Raw genomic sequence first — 18,121 nt, forward strand, 5'->3', positions numbered from 1 at the left:
TTATCAAGCATTTCACACACTTTATCCAGATACTGACTGTTAGCACTTGGTGGTCTATAGCAGCTTCCCACCAGAATGGGCTTTAGGTGAGGCAGATGAACCTGTAGCCATTATTACTTCAACAGTATTTAACATGAGATCCTCTCTAAGCTTTACAGGAATGTGGTTCTGAATATAAAACAGCCACACCTCCACCTTCGGCATTTTTGTCGTCTCTGTAAATGTTATAACCTTGTATTGCTACTACTGTATCATCAAAGTTATTATCTAAGTGAGTTTCAGAGATTGTCACAATATGTAAATAAATGTGTGCACAACATTTGAGAGAAATAAGCTTTTGTGCTTGTGGAAGATTTCTGGGATCTTTTATTTCAGCTCATGAAACATGGGACCAATACTTTACATGTTGCGTTTATATTTTTGTTCAGTGTAGATCGGGTACACCAATATAATTGACTGCTGAAGCTGCACCCCACAATAGTCTATTTTACTGACCAGTCACAAAAATGACTATGAAATCACCTTATATTCAGTGAAATTAAGAAAGATATTCATTTTTATTTTCCATAATTTTAGGTATTCTGTACATGTGTAACTGACAGTATTTTTGGGGGGGCTTGATCTAATTCTATGTTGTCACTAAATAGGAAGCAGCAATGACTGGACAGACAAGAATAATGGGAGCATACACACGACAGCACAGAACTATATGTACGTGAATTTTCTCTCGGAACCAAAGAGCCAGTTACCGATTGTACACACACGGAATTCATTATGATCAGACACACAGGCAAGATGGCGGAGGGAGATTCATGGGGTAAGAATCCACCTGTGTGTGGAATGGCGTATTATTCAAGTTATACCTCATCGTTGACAATTACACATATCAGAGAGGATAGTTTAAGTTTGTAAAAAAATGTGTGTATTGTTGGTCTTAGATGCTGACACTTTTGATCCGGATGAGCTTGTTATCGGGACCAAGAAGGCTGTTGTAGCGGATAAATGGGAAGGCGAGGACGAGGATGACGATATCAAGGTAACCAGCTAACTTAATTAGCTGGCTAACATCACAGTTAACGAGTGGACAACCAAACCAACACTAGATCATTTATCGAGAACGTGTATTCTACTCTGAATATCACCTGAACCTTAAATCGATTTCGAGGTCCTCTCTTCGCATCCTAGCTAGCTAACGTTAGATCACCCAGAACCCAGATGATGTGCACAGTGTTAGCCAGTTAGCTAAAGTTTAGCCGAGTGGTCCCCAGTCTAGCGAGGACCAGTCGGGACTCATAGGATGACAGTTGTTGTTTTTTTATATATATAAATCTATACAGTGGGGAGAACAAGTATTTGATACACTGCCGATTTTGCAGGTTTTCCAACTTACAAAGCATGTAGGTCTGTAATTTGTATCATAGGTACACTTCAACTGTGAGAGACGGAATCTAAAACAAAAATCCAGAACATCACATTGTATGATTTTTAAGTAATTAATTTTCATTTTATTGCATGACATAAGTATTTGATACATCAGAAAAGCAGAACTTAATATTTGGTACAGAAACCTTTGTTTGCAATTACAGAGATCATACGTTTCCTTTAGTTCTTGACCAGGTTTGCACACACTGCAGCAGGGATTTTGGCCCACTCCTCCATACAGACCTTCTCCAGATCCTTCAGGTTTCGGGGCTGTCACTGGGCAATACGGACTTTCAGCTCCCTCCAAAGATTTTCTATTGGGTTCAGGTCTGGAGACTGGCTAGGCCACTCCAGGACCTTGAGATCCTTCTTACGGAGCCAGTCCTTAGTTGCCCTGGCTGTGTGTTTCGGGTCATTGTCATGCTGGAAGACCCAGCCACGACCCATCTTCTATGCTCTTACTGAGGGAAGGAGGTTGTTGGCCAAGATCTTGCGATACATGGCCCCATCCATTGTCCCCTTGGCAGAAAAGCATCCCCAAAGAATGATGTTTCCATCTCCATGCTTCACAGCTGGGAGGGTGTTCTTGGGGTTGTACTCATCCTTCTTCCTCCAAACACGGCGAGTGGAGTTTAGACCAAAAAGCTCTTTTTGTCTCATCAGACCACATGACCTTCTCCCATTCCTCCTCTGGATCATCCAGATGGTCATTGGCAAACTTCAGACGGGCGTGGACATGCGCTGGCTTGAGCAGGAGGACCTTGCGTGCGCTGCAGGATTTTAATCCATGACGGCGTAGTGTGTTACTAATGGTTTTCTTTGAGACTGTGGTCCCGGCTCTCTTCAGGTCATTGACCGGGTCCTGCCGTGTAGTTATGGGCTGATCCCTCACCTTCCTCATGATCATTGATGCCCCACGAGGTGAGATCTTGCATGGAGCCCCAGACCGAGGGTGATTGACCGTCATCTTGAACTTCTTCCATTATCTAATAATTGCGCCAACGGTTTTTGCCTTCTCACCAAGCTGCTTGCCTATTGTCCTGTAGCCCATCCCAGCCTTGTGCAGGTCTACAATTTTATCCCTGATGTCCTTACACAGCTCCCTGGTCTTAGCCATTGTGGAGAGGTTGGAGTCTGTTTGATTGAGTGTGTGGACAGGTGTCTTTTATACAGGTAATGAGTTCAAACAGGTGCAGTTAATACAGGTAATGAGTGGAGAACAGGAGGGCTTCTTAAAGAAAAACTAACAGGTCTGTGAGAGCTGGAATTCTTACTGGTTGGTAGGTGATCAAATACTTATGTCATGCAATAAAATGCAAATTAATGACTCAAAAAATATACAATGTGATGTTCTGGATTTTTGTTTTAGATTCCGTCTTTCACAGTTGAAGTGTACCTATCATAAATATTACAGACCTCTATATGCTTTGTAAGTAGGAAAACCTGGTAGTACAGGTCAGTAGTACAGGTCAGTAGTACATGTCAGTGGTACATGTCAGTAGTACATGTCAGTAGTGGTAGTACTGGTCAGTAGTGGTAGTACAGGTCAGTAGTACAGGTCAGTAGTAGTAGTACAGGTCAGTAGTAGTAGTACAGGTCAGTAGTACATGTCAGTAGTACATGTCAGTAGTGGTAGTACAGGTCAGTAGTACATGTCAGTAGTACTGGTCAGTAGTGGTAGTACAGGTCAGTAGTAGTAGTACAGGTCAGTAGCACATGTCAGTAGTAGTAGTACAGGTCAGTAGTAGTAGTACAGGTCAGTAGTAGTAGTACAGGTCAGTAGTACAGGTCAGTAGTACAGGTCAGTAGTACATGTCAGTAGTACAGGTCAGTAGTACAGGTCAGTAGTACATGTCGGTAGTACAGGTCAGTAGTACAGGTCAGTAGTACAGGTCAGTAGTACAGGTCAGTAGTAGTAGTACAGGTCAGTAGTAGTAGTACATGTCAGTAGTACATGTCAGTAGTGGTAGTACTGGTCAGTAGTGGTAGTACAGGTCAGTAGTAGTAGTACAGGTCAGTAGTACAGGTCAGTAGTAGTAGTACAGGTCAGTAGTGGTAGTACAGGTCAGTAGTAGTGGTACAGGTCAGTAGTGGTAGTACAGGTCAGTAGTGGTAGTACAGGTCAGTAGTGGTAGTACAGGTCAGTAGTACAGGTCAGTAGTACAGGTCAGTAGTGGTAGTACAGGTCAGTAGTGGTAGTGCAGGTCAGTAGTGGTAGTGCAGGTCAGTAGTGGTAGTGCAGGTCAGTAGTGGTAGTCCAGGTCAGTAGTGGTAGTCCAGGTCGGTAGTCCAGGTCAGTAGTAGTAGTACAGGTCAGTAGTACATGTCAGTAGTAGTAGTACAGGTCAGTAGTAGTAGTACAGGTCAGTAGTACAGGTCAGTAGTAGTAGTAGTAGTACAGGTCAGTAGTACATGTCAGTAGTACATGTCAGTAGTGGTAGTACAGGTCAGTAGTACAGGTCAGTAGTACATGTCAGTAGTAGTAGTACAGGTCAGTAGTACATGTCAGTAGTAGTAGTACAGGTCAGTAGTACAGGTCAGTAGTAGTAGTACAGGTCAGTAGTACATGTCAGTAGTGGTAGTATTGGTCAGTAGTGGTAGTACAGGTCAGTAGTACAGATCAGTAGTAGTAGTACAGGTCAGTAGTACAGGTCAGTAGTAGTAGTACAGGTCAGTAGTAGTAGTACAGGTCAGTAGTAGTAGTACAGGTCAGTAGTAGTGGTACAGGTCAGTAGTGGTAGTACAGGTCAGTAGTGGTAGTACAGGTCAGTAGTGGTAGTACAGGTCAGTAGTGATAGTGCAGGTCAGTAGTGGTAGTGCAGGTCAGTAGTACAGGTCAGTAGTGGTAGTACAGGTCAGTAGTACAGGTCAGTAGTGGTAGTACAGGTCAGTAGTGGTAGTCCAGGTCAGTAGTGCAGGTCAGTAGTCAGTAGTGGTAGTACAGGTCAGTGGTACAGGTCAGTAGTGATAGTGCAGGTCAGTAGTGGTAGTGCAGGTCAGTAGTACAGGTCAGTAGTGGTAGTGCAGGTCAGTAGTACAGGTCAGTAGTGGTAGTACAGGTCAGTAGTACAGGTCAGTAGTGGTAGTACAGGTCAGTAGTGGTAGTCCAGGTCAGTAGTGCAGGTCAGTAGTCAGTAGTGGTAGTACAGGTCAGTGGTACAGGTCAGTAGTGGTAGTGCGGGTCAGTAGTACAGGTCAGTAGTACAGGTCAGTAGTGGTAGTACAGGTCAGTAGTGGTAGTGCAGGTCAGTGGTACACGTCAGTGGTACACGTCAGTAGTGGTAGTACAGGTCAGTAGTGGTAGTACAGGTCAGTAGTGGTAGTACAGGTCAGTAGTAGTGGTAGTACAGGTCAGTAGTAGTAGTAGTAGTACAGGTCAGTAGTACAGGTCAGTAGTACAGGTCAGTAGTGGTAGTACAGGTCAGTAGTAGTAGTACAGGTCAGTAGTACATGTCAGTAGTGGTAGTACAGGTCAGTAGTACAGGTCAGTAGTAGTAGTACAGGTCAGTAGTACAGGTCAGTAGTAGTAGTAGTAGTACAGGTCAGTAGTACATGTCAGTAGTACATGTCAGTAGTGGTAGTACAGGTCAGTAGTACAGGTCAGTAGTACATGTCAGTAGTAGTAGTACAGGTCAGTAGTACATGTCAGTAGTAGTAGTACAGGTCAGTAGTAGTAGTACAGGTCAGTAGTACAGGTCAGTAGTACATGTCAGTAGTGGTAGTACAGGTCAGTAGTACAGGTCAGTAGTAGTAGTAGTACAGGTCAGTAGTACAGGTCAGTAGTAGTAGTACAGGTCAGTAGTACATGTCAGTAGTGGTAGTAGTACAGGTCAGTAGTACATGTCAGTAGTGGTAGTATTGGTCAGTAGTACAGGTCAGTAGTAGTAGTAAAGGTCAGTAGTACAGGTCAGTAGTAGTAGTACAGGTCAGTAGTACATGTCAGTAGTGGTAGTACTGGTCAGTAGTGGTAGTACAGGTCAGTAGTACAGATCAGTAGTAGTAGTACAGGTCAGTAGTACAGGTCAGTAGTAGTAGTACAGGTCAGTAGTAGTAGTACAGGTCAGTAGTGGTAGTACAGGTCAGTAGTGGTAGTACAGGTCAGTAGTAGTGGTAGTACAGGTCAGTAGTAGTGGTAGTACAGGTCAGTAGTAGTGGTACAGGTCAGTAGTGGTACAGGTCAGTAGTAGTAGTACAGGTCAGTAGTGGTAGTACAGGTCAGTAGTAGTGGTAGTACAGGTCAGTAGTAGTGGTAGTACAGGTCAGTAGTAGTGGTACAGGTCAGTAGTGGTAGTACAGGTCAGTAGTGGTAGTACAGGTCAGTAGTGGTAGTACAGGTCAGTAGTGATAGTGCAGGTCAGTAGTGGTAGTACAGGTCAGTAGTACAGGTCAGTAGTGGTAGTACAGGTCAGTAGTACAGGTCAGTATTGGTAGTACAGGTCAGTAGTGGTAGTACAGGTCAGTAGTGGTAGTGCAGGTCAGTAGTCAGTAGTGGTAGTACAGGTCAGTAGTACAGGTCAGTAGTGGTAGTGCGGGTCAGTAGTACAGGTCAGTAGTACAGGTCAGTAGTGGTAGTGCAGGTCAGTAGTCAGTAGTACAGGTCAGTGGTAGTACAGGTCAGTAGTGGTAGTACAGGTCAGTAGTGGTAGTACAGGTCAGTAGTAGTAGTAGTACAGGTCAGTAGTACAGGTCAGTAGTGGTAGTGCAATCAGTAGTACAGGTCAGTAGTGGTAGTACAGGTCAGTAGTGGTAGTACAGGTCAGTAGTGCAGGTCAGTAGTGGTAGTACAGGTCAGTAGTGGTAGTGCAGGTCAGTAGTGGTAGTACAGGTCAGTAGTACAGGTCAGTAGTAGTAGTACAGGTCAGTAGTGGTAGTACAGGTCAGTAGTGGTAGTGCAGGTCAATAGTGGTAGTACAGGTCAGTAGTGGTAGTACAGGTCAGTAGTGGTAGTACAGGTCAGTAGTACAGGTCAGTAGTACAGGTCAGTAGTGGTAGTCCAGGTCAGTAGTGGTAGTCCAGGTCAGTAGTCTGTAGTGGTAGTACAGGTCAGTAGTACAGGTCAGTAGTACAGGTCAGTAGTGGTAGTACAGGTCAGTAGTGGTAGTACAGGTCAGTAGTGGTAGTACAGGTCAGTAGTGGTAGTACAGGTCAGTAGTGGTAGTACAGGTCAGTAGTGGTAGTACAGGTCAGTAGTACAGGTCAGTAGTGGTAGTACAGGTCAGTAGTGGTAGTACAGGTCAGTAGTGCAGGTCAGTAGTGGTAGTACAGGTCAGTAGTAGTAGTACAGGTCAGTAGTGTTGGTACAGGTCAGTAGTGGTAGTACAGGTCAGTAGTGGTAGTACAGGTCAGTAGTGGTAGTACAGGTCAGTAGTAGTAGTACAGGTCAGTAGTGCAGGCCATTTTACCAAGGATCATCCAAGGATAGATCTGTGGTTTGCTTTAGGAATGGGTGAAACCTACCAGGACATTTGCATCAACACCATCTGAGAAAGCTTTGCTTCCACAGGTTGATTTCAGGATTGATCAGTCCTTGCAGTACAGGTCAGTAGTACAGGTCAGTAGTGGTAGTACAGGTCAGTAGTGGTAGTACAGGTCAGTAGTGCAGGTCAGTAGTGGTAGTACAGGTCAGTAGTGGTAGTACAGGTCAGTAGTGGTAGTGCAGGTCAGTAGTCAGTAGTACAGGTCAGTGGTACACGTCAGTAGTGATAGTATAGGTCAGTAGTATAGGTCAGTAGTAAAGGTCAGTAGTACAGGTCAGTAGTGGTAGTACAGGTCAGTAGTACAGGTCAGTAGTACAGGTCAGTAGTGGTAGTCTGTAGTGGTAGTACAGGTCAGTGGTACAGGTCAGTGGTACAGGTCAGTAGTACAGGTCAGTGGTGGTAGTACAGGTCAGTGGTGGTAGTACAGGTCAGTAGTGGTAGTACAGGTCAGTAGTGGTAGTACAGGTCAGTAGTAGTAGTGCAGGTCAGTAGTACAGGTCAGTAGTGGTAGTACAGGTCAGTAGTGGTAGTACAGGTCAGTAGTGGTAGTGCAGGTCAGTAGTACAGGTCAGTAGTACAGGTCAGTAGTACAGGTCAGTAGTGGTAGTACAGGTCAGTAGTACAGGTCAGTAGTGGTAGTACAGGTCAGTAGTGGTAGTACAGGTCAGTAGTACAGGTCAGTAGTGGTAGTACAGGTCAGTAGTGGTAGTGCAGGTCAGTAGTCAGTAGTACAGGTCAGTAGTGCAGGTCAGTAGTGGTAGTACAGGTCAGTAGTGGTAGTGCAGGTCAGTAGTGGTAGTACAGGTCAGTAGTGGTAGTACAGGTCAGTAGTGGTAGTACAGGTCAGTAGTGGTAGTACAGGTCAGTAGTGGTAGTGCAGGTCAGTAGTCAGTGGTACACGTCAGTAGTGGTAGTATAGGTCAGTAGTACAGGTCAGTAGTACAGGTCAGTAGTACAGGTCAGTAGTGGTAGTACAGGTCAGTAGTACAGGTCAGTAGTGGTAGTACAGGTCAGTAGTGCAGGTCAGTAGTGGTAGTACAGGTCAGTAGTACAGGTCAGTAGTGGTAGTGCAGGTCAGTAGTCAGTGGTACAGGTCAGTGGTACACATCAGTAGTGATAGTATAGGTCAGTAGTACAGGTCAGTAGTGGTAGTACAGGTCAGTAGTGGTAGTGCAGGTCAGTAGTGGTAGTACAGGTCAGTAGTACAGGTCAGTAGTAGTAGTACAGGTCAGTAGTGGTAGTACAGGTCAGTAGTACAGGTCAGTAGTGGTAGTGCAGGTCAATAGTGGTAGTACAGGTCAGTAGTGGTAGTACAGGTCAGTAGTACAGGTCAGTAGTGGTAGTCCAGGTCAGTAGTGGTAGTCCAGGTCAGTAGTCTGTAGTGGTAGTACAGGTCAGTAGTACAGGTCAGTAGTACAGGTCAGTAGTACAGGTCAGTAGAGGTAGTACAGGTCAGTAGTGGTAGTACAGGTCAGTAGTGGTAGTACAGGTCAGTAGTGGTAGTACAGGTCAGTAGTAGTAGTACAGGTCAGTAGTGGTAGTACAGGTCAGTAGTGGTAGTACAGGTCAGTAGTGCAGGTCAGTAGTGGTAGTACAGGTCAGTAGTAGTAGTACAGGTCAGTAGTGTTGGTACAGGTCAGTAGTGTTGGTACAGGTCAGTAGTGGTAGTACAGGTCAGTAGTGGTAGTACAGGTCAGTAGTGGTAGTACAGGTCAGTAGTAGTAGTACAGGTCAGTAGTGCAGGCCATTTTACCAAGGATCATCCAAGGATAGATCTGTGGTTTGCTTTAGGAATGGGTGAAACCTACCAGGACATTTGCATCAACACCATCTGAGAAAGCTTTGCTTCCACAGGTTGATTTCAGGATTGATCAGTCCTTGCAGTACAGGTCAGTAGTACAGGTCAGTAGTGGTAGTACAGGTCAGTAGTGCAGGTCAGTAGTGGTAGTACAGGTCAGTAGTGCAGGTCAGTAGTGGTAGTACAGGTCAGTAGTGGTAGTGCAGGTCAGTAGTCAGTAGTACAGGTCAGTGGTACACGTCAGTAGTGATAGTATAGGTCAGTAGTATAGGTCAGTAGTATAGGTCAGTAGTACAGGTCAGTAGTGGTAGTACAGGTCAGTAGTACAGGTCAGTAGTGGTAGTCTGTAGTGGTAGTACAGGTCAGTGGTACAGGTCAGTAGTACAGGTCAGTGGTGGTAGTACAGGTCAGTAGTGGTAGTACAGGTCAGTAGTGGTAGTACAGGTCAGTAGTAGTAGTGCAGGTCAGTAGTACAGGTCAGTAGTACAGGTCAGTAGTGGTAGTACAGGTCAGTAGTGGTAGTACAGGTCAGTAGTGGTAGTGCAGGTCAGTAGTACAGGTCAGTAGTACAGGTCAGTAGTACAGGTCAGTAGTACAGGTCAGTAGTGGTAGTACAGGTCAGTAGTGGTAGTACAGGTCAGTAGTACAGGTCAGTAGTGGTAGTACAGGTCAGTAGTGGTAGTACAGGTCAGTAGTGGTAGTGCAGGTCAGTAGTCAGTAGTACAGGTCAGTAGTGCAGGTTAGTAGTGGTAGTACAGGTCAGTAGTGGTAGTACAGGTCAGTAGTGGTAGTACAGGTCAGTAGTGGTAGTGCAGGTCAGTAGTACAGGTCAGTAGTACAGGTCAGTAGTACAGGTCAGTAGTGGTAGTACAGGTCAGTAGTACAGGTCAGTAGTGGTAGTACAGGTCAGTAGTGGTAGTACAGGTCAGTAGTACAGGTCAGTAGTGGTAGTACAGGTCAGTAGTGGTAGTGCAGGTCAGTAGTCAGTAGTACAGGTCAGTAGTGCAGGTCAGTAGTGGTAGTACAGGTCAGTAGTGGTAGTGCAGGTCAGTAGTGGTAGTACAGGTCAGTAGTGGTAGTGCAGGTCAGTAGTGGTAGTACAGGTCAGTAGTGGTAGTACAGGTCAGTAGTGGTAGTACAGGTCAGTAGTGGTAGTACAGGTCAGTAGTGGTAGTACAGGTCAGTAGTGGTAGTGCAGGTCAGTAGTCAGTGGTACACGTCAGTAGTGGTAGTATAGGTCAGTAGTACAGGTCAGTAGTACAGGTCAGTAGTACAGGTCAGTAGTGGTAGTACAGGTCAGTAGTACAGGTCAGTAGTGGTAGTACAGGTCAGTAGTGCAGGTCAGTAGTGGTAGTACAGGTCAGTAGTACAGGTCAGTAGTGGTAGTGCAGGTCAGTAGTCAGTGGTACAGGTCAGTGGTACACATCAGTAGTGATAGTATAGGTCAGTAGTACAGGTCAGTAGTGGTAGTACAGGTCAGTAGTGGTAGTGCAGGTCAGTAGTGGTAGTACAGGTCAGTAGTACAGGTCAGTAGTAGTAGTACAGGTCAGTAGTGGTAGTACAGGTCAGTAGTACAGGTCAGTAGTGGTAGTGCAGGTCAATAGTGGTAGTACAGGTCAGTAGTGGTAGTACAGGTCAGTAGTACAGGTCAGTAGTGGTAGTCCAGGTCAGTAGTGGTAGTCCAGGTCAGTAGTCTGTAGTGGTAGTACAGGTCAGTAGTACAGGTCAGTAGTACAGGTCAGTAGTACAGGTCAGTAGTACAGGTCAGTAGTACAGGTCAGTAGAGGTAGTACAGGTCAGTAGTGGTAGTACAGGTCAGTAGTGGTAGTACAGGTCAGTAGTGGTAGTACAGGTCAGTAGTAGTAGTACAGGTCAGTAGTGGTAGTACAGGTCAGTAGTGGTAGTACAGGTCAGTAGTGCAGGTCAGTAGTGGTAGTACAGGTCAGTAGTAGTAGTACAGGTCAGTAGTGTTGGTACAGGTCAGTAGTGGTAGTACAGGTCAGTAGTGGTAGTACAGGTCAGTAGTGGTAGTACAGGTCAGTAGTGGTAGTACAGGTCAGTAGTAGTAGTACAGGTCAGTAGTGCAGGCCATTTTACCAAGGATCATCCAAGGATAGATCTGTGGTTTGCTTTAGGAATGGGTGAAACCTACCAGGACATTTGCATCAACACCATCTGAGAAAGCTTTGCTTCCACAGGTTGATTTCAGGATTGATCAGTCCTTGCAGTACAGGTCAGTAGTACAGGTCAGTAGTGCAGGTCAGTAGTGGTAGTACAGGTCAGTAGTGCAGGTCAGTAGTGGTAGTACAGGTCAGTAGTGGTAGTACAGGTCAGTAGTGGTAGTGCAGGTCAGTAGTCAGTAGTACAGGTCAGTGGTACACGTCAGTAGTGATAGTATAGGTCAGTAGTATAGGTCAGTAGTACAGGTCAGTAGTACAGGTCAGTAGTACAGGTCAGTAGTGGTAGTCTGTAGTGGTAGTACAGGTCAGTGGTACAGGTCAGTAGTACAGGTCAGTGGTGGTAGTACAGGTCAGTAGTGGTAGTACAGGTCAGTAGTAGTAGTGCAGGTCAGTAGTACAGGTCAGTAGTACAGGTCAGTAGTGGTAGTACAGGTCAGTAGTACAGGTCAGTAGTGGTAGTACAGGTCAGTAGTGGTAGTACAGGTCAGTAGTGGTAGTGCAGGTCAGTAGTACAGGTCAGTAGTACAGGTCAGTAGTGGTAGTACAGGTCAGTAGTACAGGTCAGTAGTGGTAGTACAGGTCAGTAGTGGTAGTACAGGTCAGTAGTACAGGTCAGTAGTGGTAGTACAGGTCAGTAGTGGTAGTACAGGTCAGTAGTGGTAGTGCAGGTCAGTAGTCAGTAGTACAGGTCAGTAGTGCAGGTCAGTAGTGGTAGTACAGGTCAGTAGTGGTAGTACAGGTCAGTAGTGGTAGTGCAGGTCAGTAGTGGTAGTGCAGGTCAGTAGTCAGTAGTACAGGTCAGTAGTGCAGGTCAGTAGTGGTAGTACAGGTCAGTAGTGGTAGTACAGGTCAGTAGTGGTAGTGCAGGTCAGTAGTCAGTAGTACAGGTCAGTGGTACACGTCAGTAGTGATAGTATAGGTCAGTAGTATAGGTCAGTAGTACAGGTCAGTAGTGGTAGTACAGGTCAGTAGTACAGGTCAGTAGTACAGGTCAGTAGTGGTAGTCTGTAGTGGTAGTACAGGTCAGTGGTACAGGTCAGTGGTACAGGTCAGTAGTACAGGTCAGTGGTGGTAGTACAGGTCAGTGGTGGTAGTACAGGTCAGTAGTGGTAGTACAGGTCAGTAGTGGTAGTACAGGTCAGTAGTAGTAGTGCAGGTCAGTAGTACAGGTCAGTAGTACAGGTCAGTAGTGGTAGTACAGGTCAGTAGTACAGGTCAGTAGTGGTAGTACAGGTCAGTAGTGGTAGTACAGGTCAGTAGTGGTAGTACAGGTCCAGTAGTGGTAGTGCAGGTCAGTCGTACAGGTCAGTAGTACAGGTCAGTAGTACAGGTCAGTAGTGGTAGTACAGGTCAGTAGTACAGGTCAGTAGTGGTAGTACAGGTCAGTAGTGGTAGTACAGGTCAGTAGTACAGGTCAGTAGTGGTAGTACAGGTCAGTAGTGGTAGTGCAGGGTCCGTAGTCAGTAGTACAGGTCAGTAGTGCAGGTCAGTAGTGGTAGTACAGGTCAGTAGTGGTAGTGCAGGTCAGTAGTGGTAGTACAGGTCAGTAGTGGTAGTACAGGTCAGTAGTGGTAGTACAGGTCAGTAGTGGTAGTGCAGGTCAGTAGTCAGTGGTACACGTCAGTAGTGGTAGTATAGGTCAGTAGTACAGGTCAGTAGTACAGGTCAGTAGTACAGGTCAGTAGTACAGGTCAGTAGTGGTAGTACAGGTCAGTAGTACAGGTCAGTAGTGGTAGTACAGGTCAGTAGTGCAGGTCAGTAGTGGTAGTACAGGTCAGTAGTACAGGTCAGTAGTGGTAGTGCAGGTCAGTAGTGGTAGTGCAGGTCAGTAGTCAGTGGTACAGGTCAGTGGTACACATCAGTAGTGATAGTATAGGTCAGTAGTACAGGTCAGTAGTGGTAGTACAGGTCAGTAGTGGTAGTGCAGGTCAGTAGTGGTAGTACAGGTCAGTAGTACAGGTCAGTAGTAGTAGTACAGGTCAGTAGTGGTAGTACAGGTCAGTAGTACAGGTCAGTAGTGGTAGTGCAGGTCAATAGTGGTAGTACAGGTCAGTAGTGGTAGTACAGGTCAGTAGTACAGGTCAGTAGTGGTAGTCCAGGTCAGTAGTGGTAGTCCAGGTCAGTAGTCTGTAGTGGTAGTACAGGTCAGTAGTACAGGTCAGTAGTACAGGTCAGTAGTACAGGTCAGTAGAGGTAGTACAGGTCAGTAGTGGTAGTACAGGTCAGTAGTGGTAGTACAGGTCAGTAGTGGTAGTACAGGTCAGTAGTAGTAGTACAGGTCAGTAGTGGTAGTACAGGTCAGTAGTGGTAGTACAGGTCCAGTAGTAGTAGTACAGGTCAGTAGTGCAGGCCATTTTACCAAGGATCATCCAAGGATAGATCTGTGGTTTGCTTTAGGAATGGGTGAAACCTACCAGGACATTTGCATCAACACCATCTGAGAAAGCTTTGCTTCCACAGGTTGATTTCAGGATTGATCAGTCCTTGCAGTACAGGTCAGTAGTACAGGTCAGTAGTGGTAGTACAGGTCAGTAGTGCAGGTCAGTAGTGGTAGTACAGGTCAGTAGTGCAGGTCAGTAGTGGTAGTACAGGTCAGTAGTGGTAGTACAGGTCAGTAGTGGTAGTGCAGGTCAGTAGTCAGTAGTACAGGTCAGTGGTACACGTCAGTAGTGATAGTATAGGTCAGTAGTATAGGTCAGTAGTACAGGTCAGTAGTACAGGTCAGTAGTACAGGTCAGTAGTGGTAGTCTGTAGTGGTAGTACAGGTCAGTGGTACAGGTCAGTAGTACAGGTCAGTGGTGGTAGTACAGGTCAGTAGTGGTAGTACAGGTCAGTAGTGGTAGTACAGGTCAGTAGTAGTAGTGCAGGTCAGTAGTACAGGTCAGTAGTACAGGTCAGTAGTGGTAGTACAGGTCAGTAGTACAGGTCAGTAGTGGTAGTACAGGTCAGTAGTGGTAGTACAGGTCAGTAGTGGTAGTGCAGGTCAGTAGTACAGGTCAGTAGTACAGGTCAGTAGTGGTAGTACAGGTCAGTAGTACAGGTCAGTAGTGGTAGTACAGGTCAGTAGTGGTAGTACAGGTCAGTAGTGGTAGTACAGGTCAGTAGTGGTAGTACAGGTCAGTAGTGGTAGTGCAGGTCAGTAGTCAGTAGTACAGGTCAGTAGTGCAGGTCAGTAGTGGTAGTACAGGTCAGTAGTGGTAGTACAGGTCAGTAGTGGTAGTGCAGGTCAGTAGTGGTAGTGCAGGTCAGTAGTCAGTAGTACAGGTCAGTAGTGCAGGTCAGTAGTGGTAGTACAGGTCAGTAGTGGTAGTGCAGGTCAGTAGTCAGTAGTACAGGTCAGTGGTACACGTCAGTAGTGATAGTATAGGTCAGTAGTATAGGTCAGTAGTACAGGTCAGTAGTGGTAGTACAGGTCAGTAGTACAGGTCAGTAGTACAGGTCAGTAGTGGTAGTCTGTAGTGGTAGTACAGGTCAGTGGTACAGGTCAGTGGTACAGGTCAGTAGTACAGGTCAGTGGTGGTAGTACAGGTCAGTGGTGGTAGTACAGGTCAGTAGTGGTAGTACAGGTCAGTAGTGGTAGTACAGGTCAGTAGTAGTAGTGCAGGGTCAGTAGTACAGGTCAGTAGTACAGGTCAGTAGTGGTAGTACAGGTCAGTAGTACAGGTCAGTAGTGGTAGTACAGGTCAGTAGTGGTAGTACAGGTCAGTAGTGGTAGTACAGGTCAGTAGTGGTAGTGCAGGTCAGTAGTACAGGTCAGTAGTACAGGTCAGTAGTACAGGTCAGTAGTGGTAGTACAGGTCAGTAGTACAGGTCAGTAGTGGTAGTACAGGTCAGTAGTGGTAGTACAGGTCAGTAGTACAGGTCAGTAGTGGTAGTACAGGTCAGTAGTGGTAGTGCAGGTCAGTAGTCAGTAGTACAGGTCAGTAGTGCAGGTCAGTAGTGGTAGTACAGGTCAGTAGTGGTAGTGCAGGTCAGTAGTGGTAGTACAGGTCAGTAGTGGTAGTACAGGTCAGTAGTGGTAGTGCAGGTCAGTAGTCAGTGGTACACGTCAGTAGTGGTAGTATAGGTCAGTAGTACAGGTCAGTAGTACAGGTCAGTAGTACAGGTCAGTAGTGGTAGTACAGGTCAGTAGTACAGGTCAGTAGTGGTAGTACAGGTCAGTAGTGCAGGTCAGTAGTGGTAGTACAGGTCAGTAGTACAGGTCAGTAGTGGTAGTGCAGGTCAGTAGTGGTAGTGCAGGTCAGTAGTCAGTGGTACAGGTCAGTGGTACACATCAGTAGTGATAGTATAGGTCAGTAGTACAGGTCAGTAGTGGTAGTACAGGTCAGTAGTGGTAGTACAGGTCAGTAGTACAGGTCAGTAGTAGTAGTACAGGTCAGTAGTGGTAGTACAGGTCAGTAGTACAGGTCAGTAGTGGTAGTGCAGGTCAATAGTGGTAGTACAGGTCAGTAGTGGTAGTACAGGTCAGTAGTACAGGTCAGTAGTGGTAGTCCAGGTCAGTAGTGGTAGTCCAGGTCAGTAGTCTGTAGTGGTAGTACAGGTCAGTAGTACAGGTCAGTAGTACAGGTCAGTAGTACAGGTCAGTAGAGGTAGTACAGGTCAGTAGTGGTAGTACAGGTCAGTAGTGGTAGTACAGGTCAGTAGTGGTAGGACAGGTCAGTAGTAGTAGTACAGGTCAGTAGTGGTAGTACAGGTCAGTAGTGGTAGTACAGGTCAGTAGTGCAGGTCAGTAGTGGTAGTACAGGTCAGTAGTAGTAGTACAGGTCAGTAGTGTTGGTACAGGTCAGTAGTGGTAGTACAGGTCAGTAGTGGTAGTACAGGTCAGTAGTGGTAGTACAGGTCAGTAGTAGTAGTACAGGTCAGTAGTGCAGGCCATTTTACCAAGGATCATCCAAGGATAGATCTGTGGTTTGCTTTAGGAATGGGTGAAACCTACCAGGACATTTGCATCAACACCATCTGAGAAAGCTTTGCTTCCACACGTTGATTTCAGGATTGATCAGTCCTTGCAGTACAGGTCAGTAGTACAGGTCAGTAGTGGTAGTACAGGTCAGTAGTGCAGGTCAGTAGTGGTAGTACAGGTCAGTAGTGCAGGTCAGTAGTGGTAGTACAGGTCAGTAGTGGTAGTACAGGTCAGTAGTGGTAGTGCAGGTCAGTAGTCAGTAGTACAGGTCAGTGGTACACGTCAGTAGTGATAGTATAGGTCAGTAGTATAGGTCAGTAGTACAGGTCAGTAGTGGTAGTACAGGTCAGTAGTACAGGTCAGTAGTACAGGTCAGTAGTGGTAGTCTGTAGTGGTAGTACAGGTCAGTGGTACAGGTCAGTAGTACAGGTCAGTGGTGGTAGTACAGGTCAGTAGTGTAGTACAGGTCAGTAGTAGTAGTGCAGGTCAGTAGTACAGGTCAGTAGTACAGGTCAGTAGTGGTAGTACAGGTCAGTAGTACAGGTCAGTAGTGGTAGTACAGGTCAGTAGTGGTAGTACAGGTCAGTAGTGGTAGTGCAGGTCAGTAGTACAGGTCAGTAGTACAGGTCAGTAGTACAGGTCAGTAGTACAGGTCAGTAGTGGTAGTACAGGTCAGTAGTACAGGTCAGTAGTGGTAGTACAGGTCAGTAGTGGTAGTACAGGTCAGTAGTACAGGTCAGTAGTGGTAGTACAGGTCAGTAGTGGTAGTACAGGTCAGTAGTGGTAGTGCAGGTCAGTAGTCAGTAGTACAGGTCAGTAGTGCAGGTCAGTAGTGGTAGTACAGGTCAGTAGTGGTAGTGCAGGTCAGTAGTGGTAGTACAGGTCAGTAGTGGTAGTACAGGTCAGTAGTGGCAGTACAGGTCAGTAGTGGTAGTACAGGTCAGTAGTGGTAGTACAGGTCAGTAGTACAGGTCAGTAGTGGTAGTGCAGGTCAGTAGTCAGTGGTACACGTCAGTAGTGGTAGTATAGGTCAGTAGTACAGGTCAGTAGTACAGGTCAGTAGTACAGGTCAGTAGTGGTAGTACAGGTCAGTAGTACAGGTCAGTAGTGGTAGTACAGGTCAGTAGTGCAGGTCAGTAGTGGTAGTACAGGTCAGTAGTACAGGTCAGTAGTGGTAGTGCAGGTCAGTAGTGGTAGTGCAGGTCAGTAGTCAGTGGTACAGGTCAGTGGTACACATCAGTAGTGATAGTATAGGTCAGTAGTACAGGTCAGTAGTGGTAGTACAGGTCAGTAGTGCAGGTCAGTAGTACAGGTCAGTAGTGGTAGTACAGGTCAGTAGTAGTGGTACAGGTCAGTAGTGTTGGTACAGGTCAGTAGTAGTAGTACAGGTCAGTAGTGGTGGTACAGGTCAGTAGTGGTAGTACAGGTCAGTAGTGGTAGTACAGGTCAGTAGTAGTAGTAGTACAGGTCAGTAGTGCAGGCCATTTTACCAAGGATCATCCAAGGATAGATCTGTGGTTTGCTTTAGGAATGGGTGAAACCTACCAGGACATTTGCATCAACACCATCTGAGAAAGCTTTGCTTCCACAGGTTGATTTCAGGATTGATCAGTCCTTGCATCCATAGCTCTGTACATTTTAAGTAAATAATTTCTATTTTTTTACCAAAACAAGGGCGGGGAGGGCACTTTGTTATCGTTTCCATTGCAGACTATCGCTTTAAGGAATACATTTCGTATTATTACTTCATTTCATGTTATGAAAATTTAAAGAAAGCTATTTTAAACATCTTCATTACCATCTACATTGGCAGCCATTTTGAATTCCGCTTCCTAATTTAAGTTTGCAATGAGTACCCCTTCTAGGATGTATTTCGTATCATCTGAAGAATGTTTAACAAATGTCATGCTTTTATCTGTTGCAGTACAGGTCAGTAGTGGTAGTACAGGTCAGTAGTACAGGTCAGTAGTGGTAGTACAGGTCAGTAGTGGTAGTGCAGGTCAGTAGTCAGTAGTACAGGTCAGTAGTGCAGGTCAGTAGTGGTAGTACAGGTCAGTAGTGGTAGTGCAGGTCAGTAGTGGTAGTACAGGTCAGTAGTGGTAGTACAGGTCAGTAGTGGTAGTACAGGTCAGTAGTGGTAGTACAGGTCAGTAGTGGTAGTACAGGTCAGTAGTGGTAGTGCAGGTCAGTAGTCAGTGGTACACGTCAGTAGTGGTAGTATAGGTCAGTAGTACAGGTCAGTAGTACAGGTCAGTAGTGGTAGTACAGGTCAGTAGTACAGGTCAGTAGTGGTAGTACAGGTCAGTAGTGCAGGTCAGTAGTGGTAGTACAGGTCAGTAGT

At 46.0% G+C, this 18,121-nt stretch overlaps 1 protein-coding gene across 2 annotated transcripts in view; it reads left to right on the plus strand.

Moving 5' to 3' along the window:
* The first annotated feature begins 670 nt into the window (after positions 1–670).
* Positions 671–18,121, plus strand: part of LOC109881202 (eukaryotic translation initiation factor 3 subunit J-A) — a 29,017-nt gene continuing 11,566 nt past the window's right edge. The window contains exons 1-2 of one of the 2 annotated variants that reach the window (XM_031801618.1): positions 671–817; positions 939–1,036. In XM_031801618.1, the coding sequence (XP_031657478.1) occupies positions 775–817; positions 939–1,036 (141 nt within the window). In that variant the 5' untranslated portion in view covers positions 671–774. The remainder of the gene's footprint in view (positions 818–938; positions 1,037–18,121) is intronic. The other variant, XM_031801617.1, reaches the window with a different exon arrangement.

The sequence above is a fragment of the Oncorhynchus kisutch genome, linkage group LG22, assembly GCF_002021735.2.
Source record: "Oncorhynchus kisutch isolate 150728-3 linkage group LG22, Okis_V2, whole genome shotgun sequence".
Classification (NCBI taxonomy): Eukaryota; Metazoa; Chordata; class Actinopteri; order Salmoniformes; family Salmonidae; genus Oncorhynchus; species Oncorhynchus kisutch.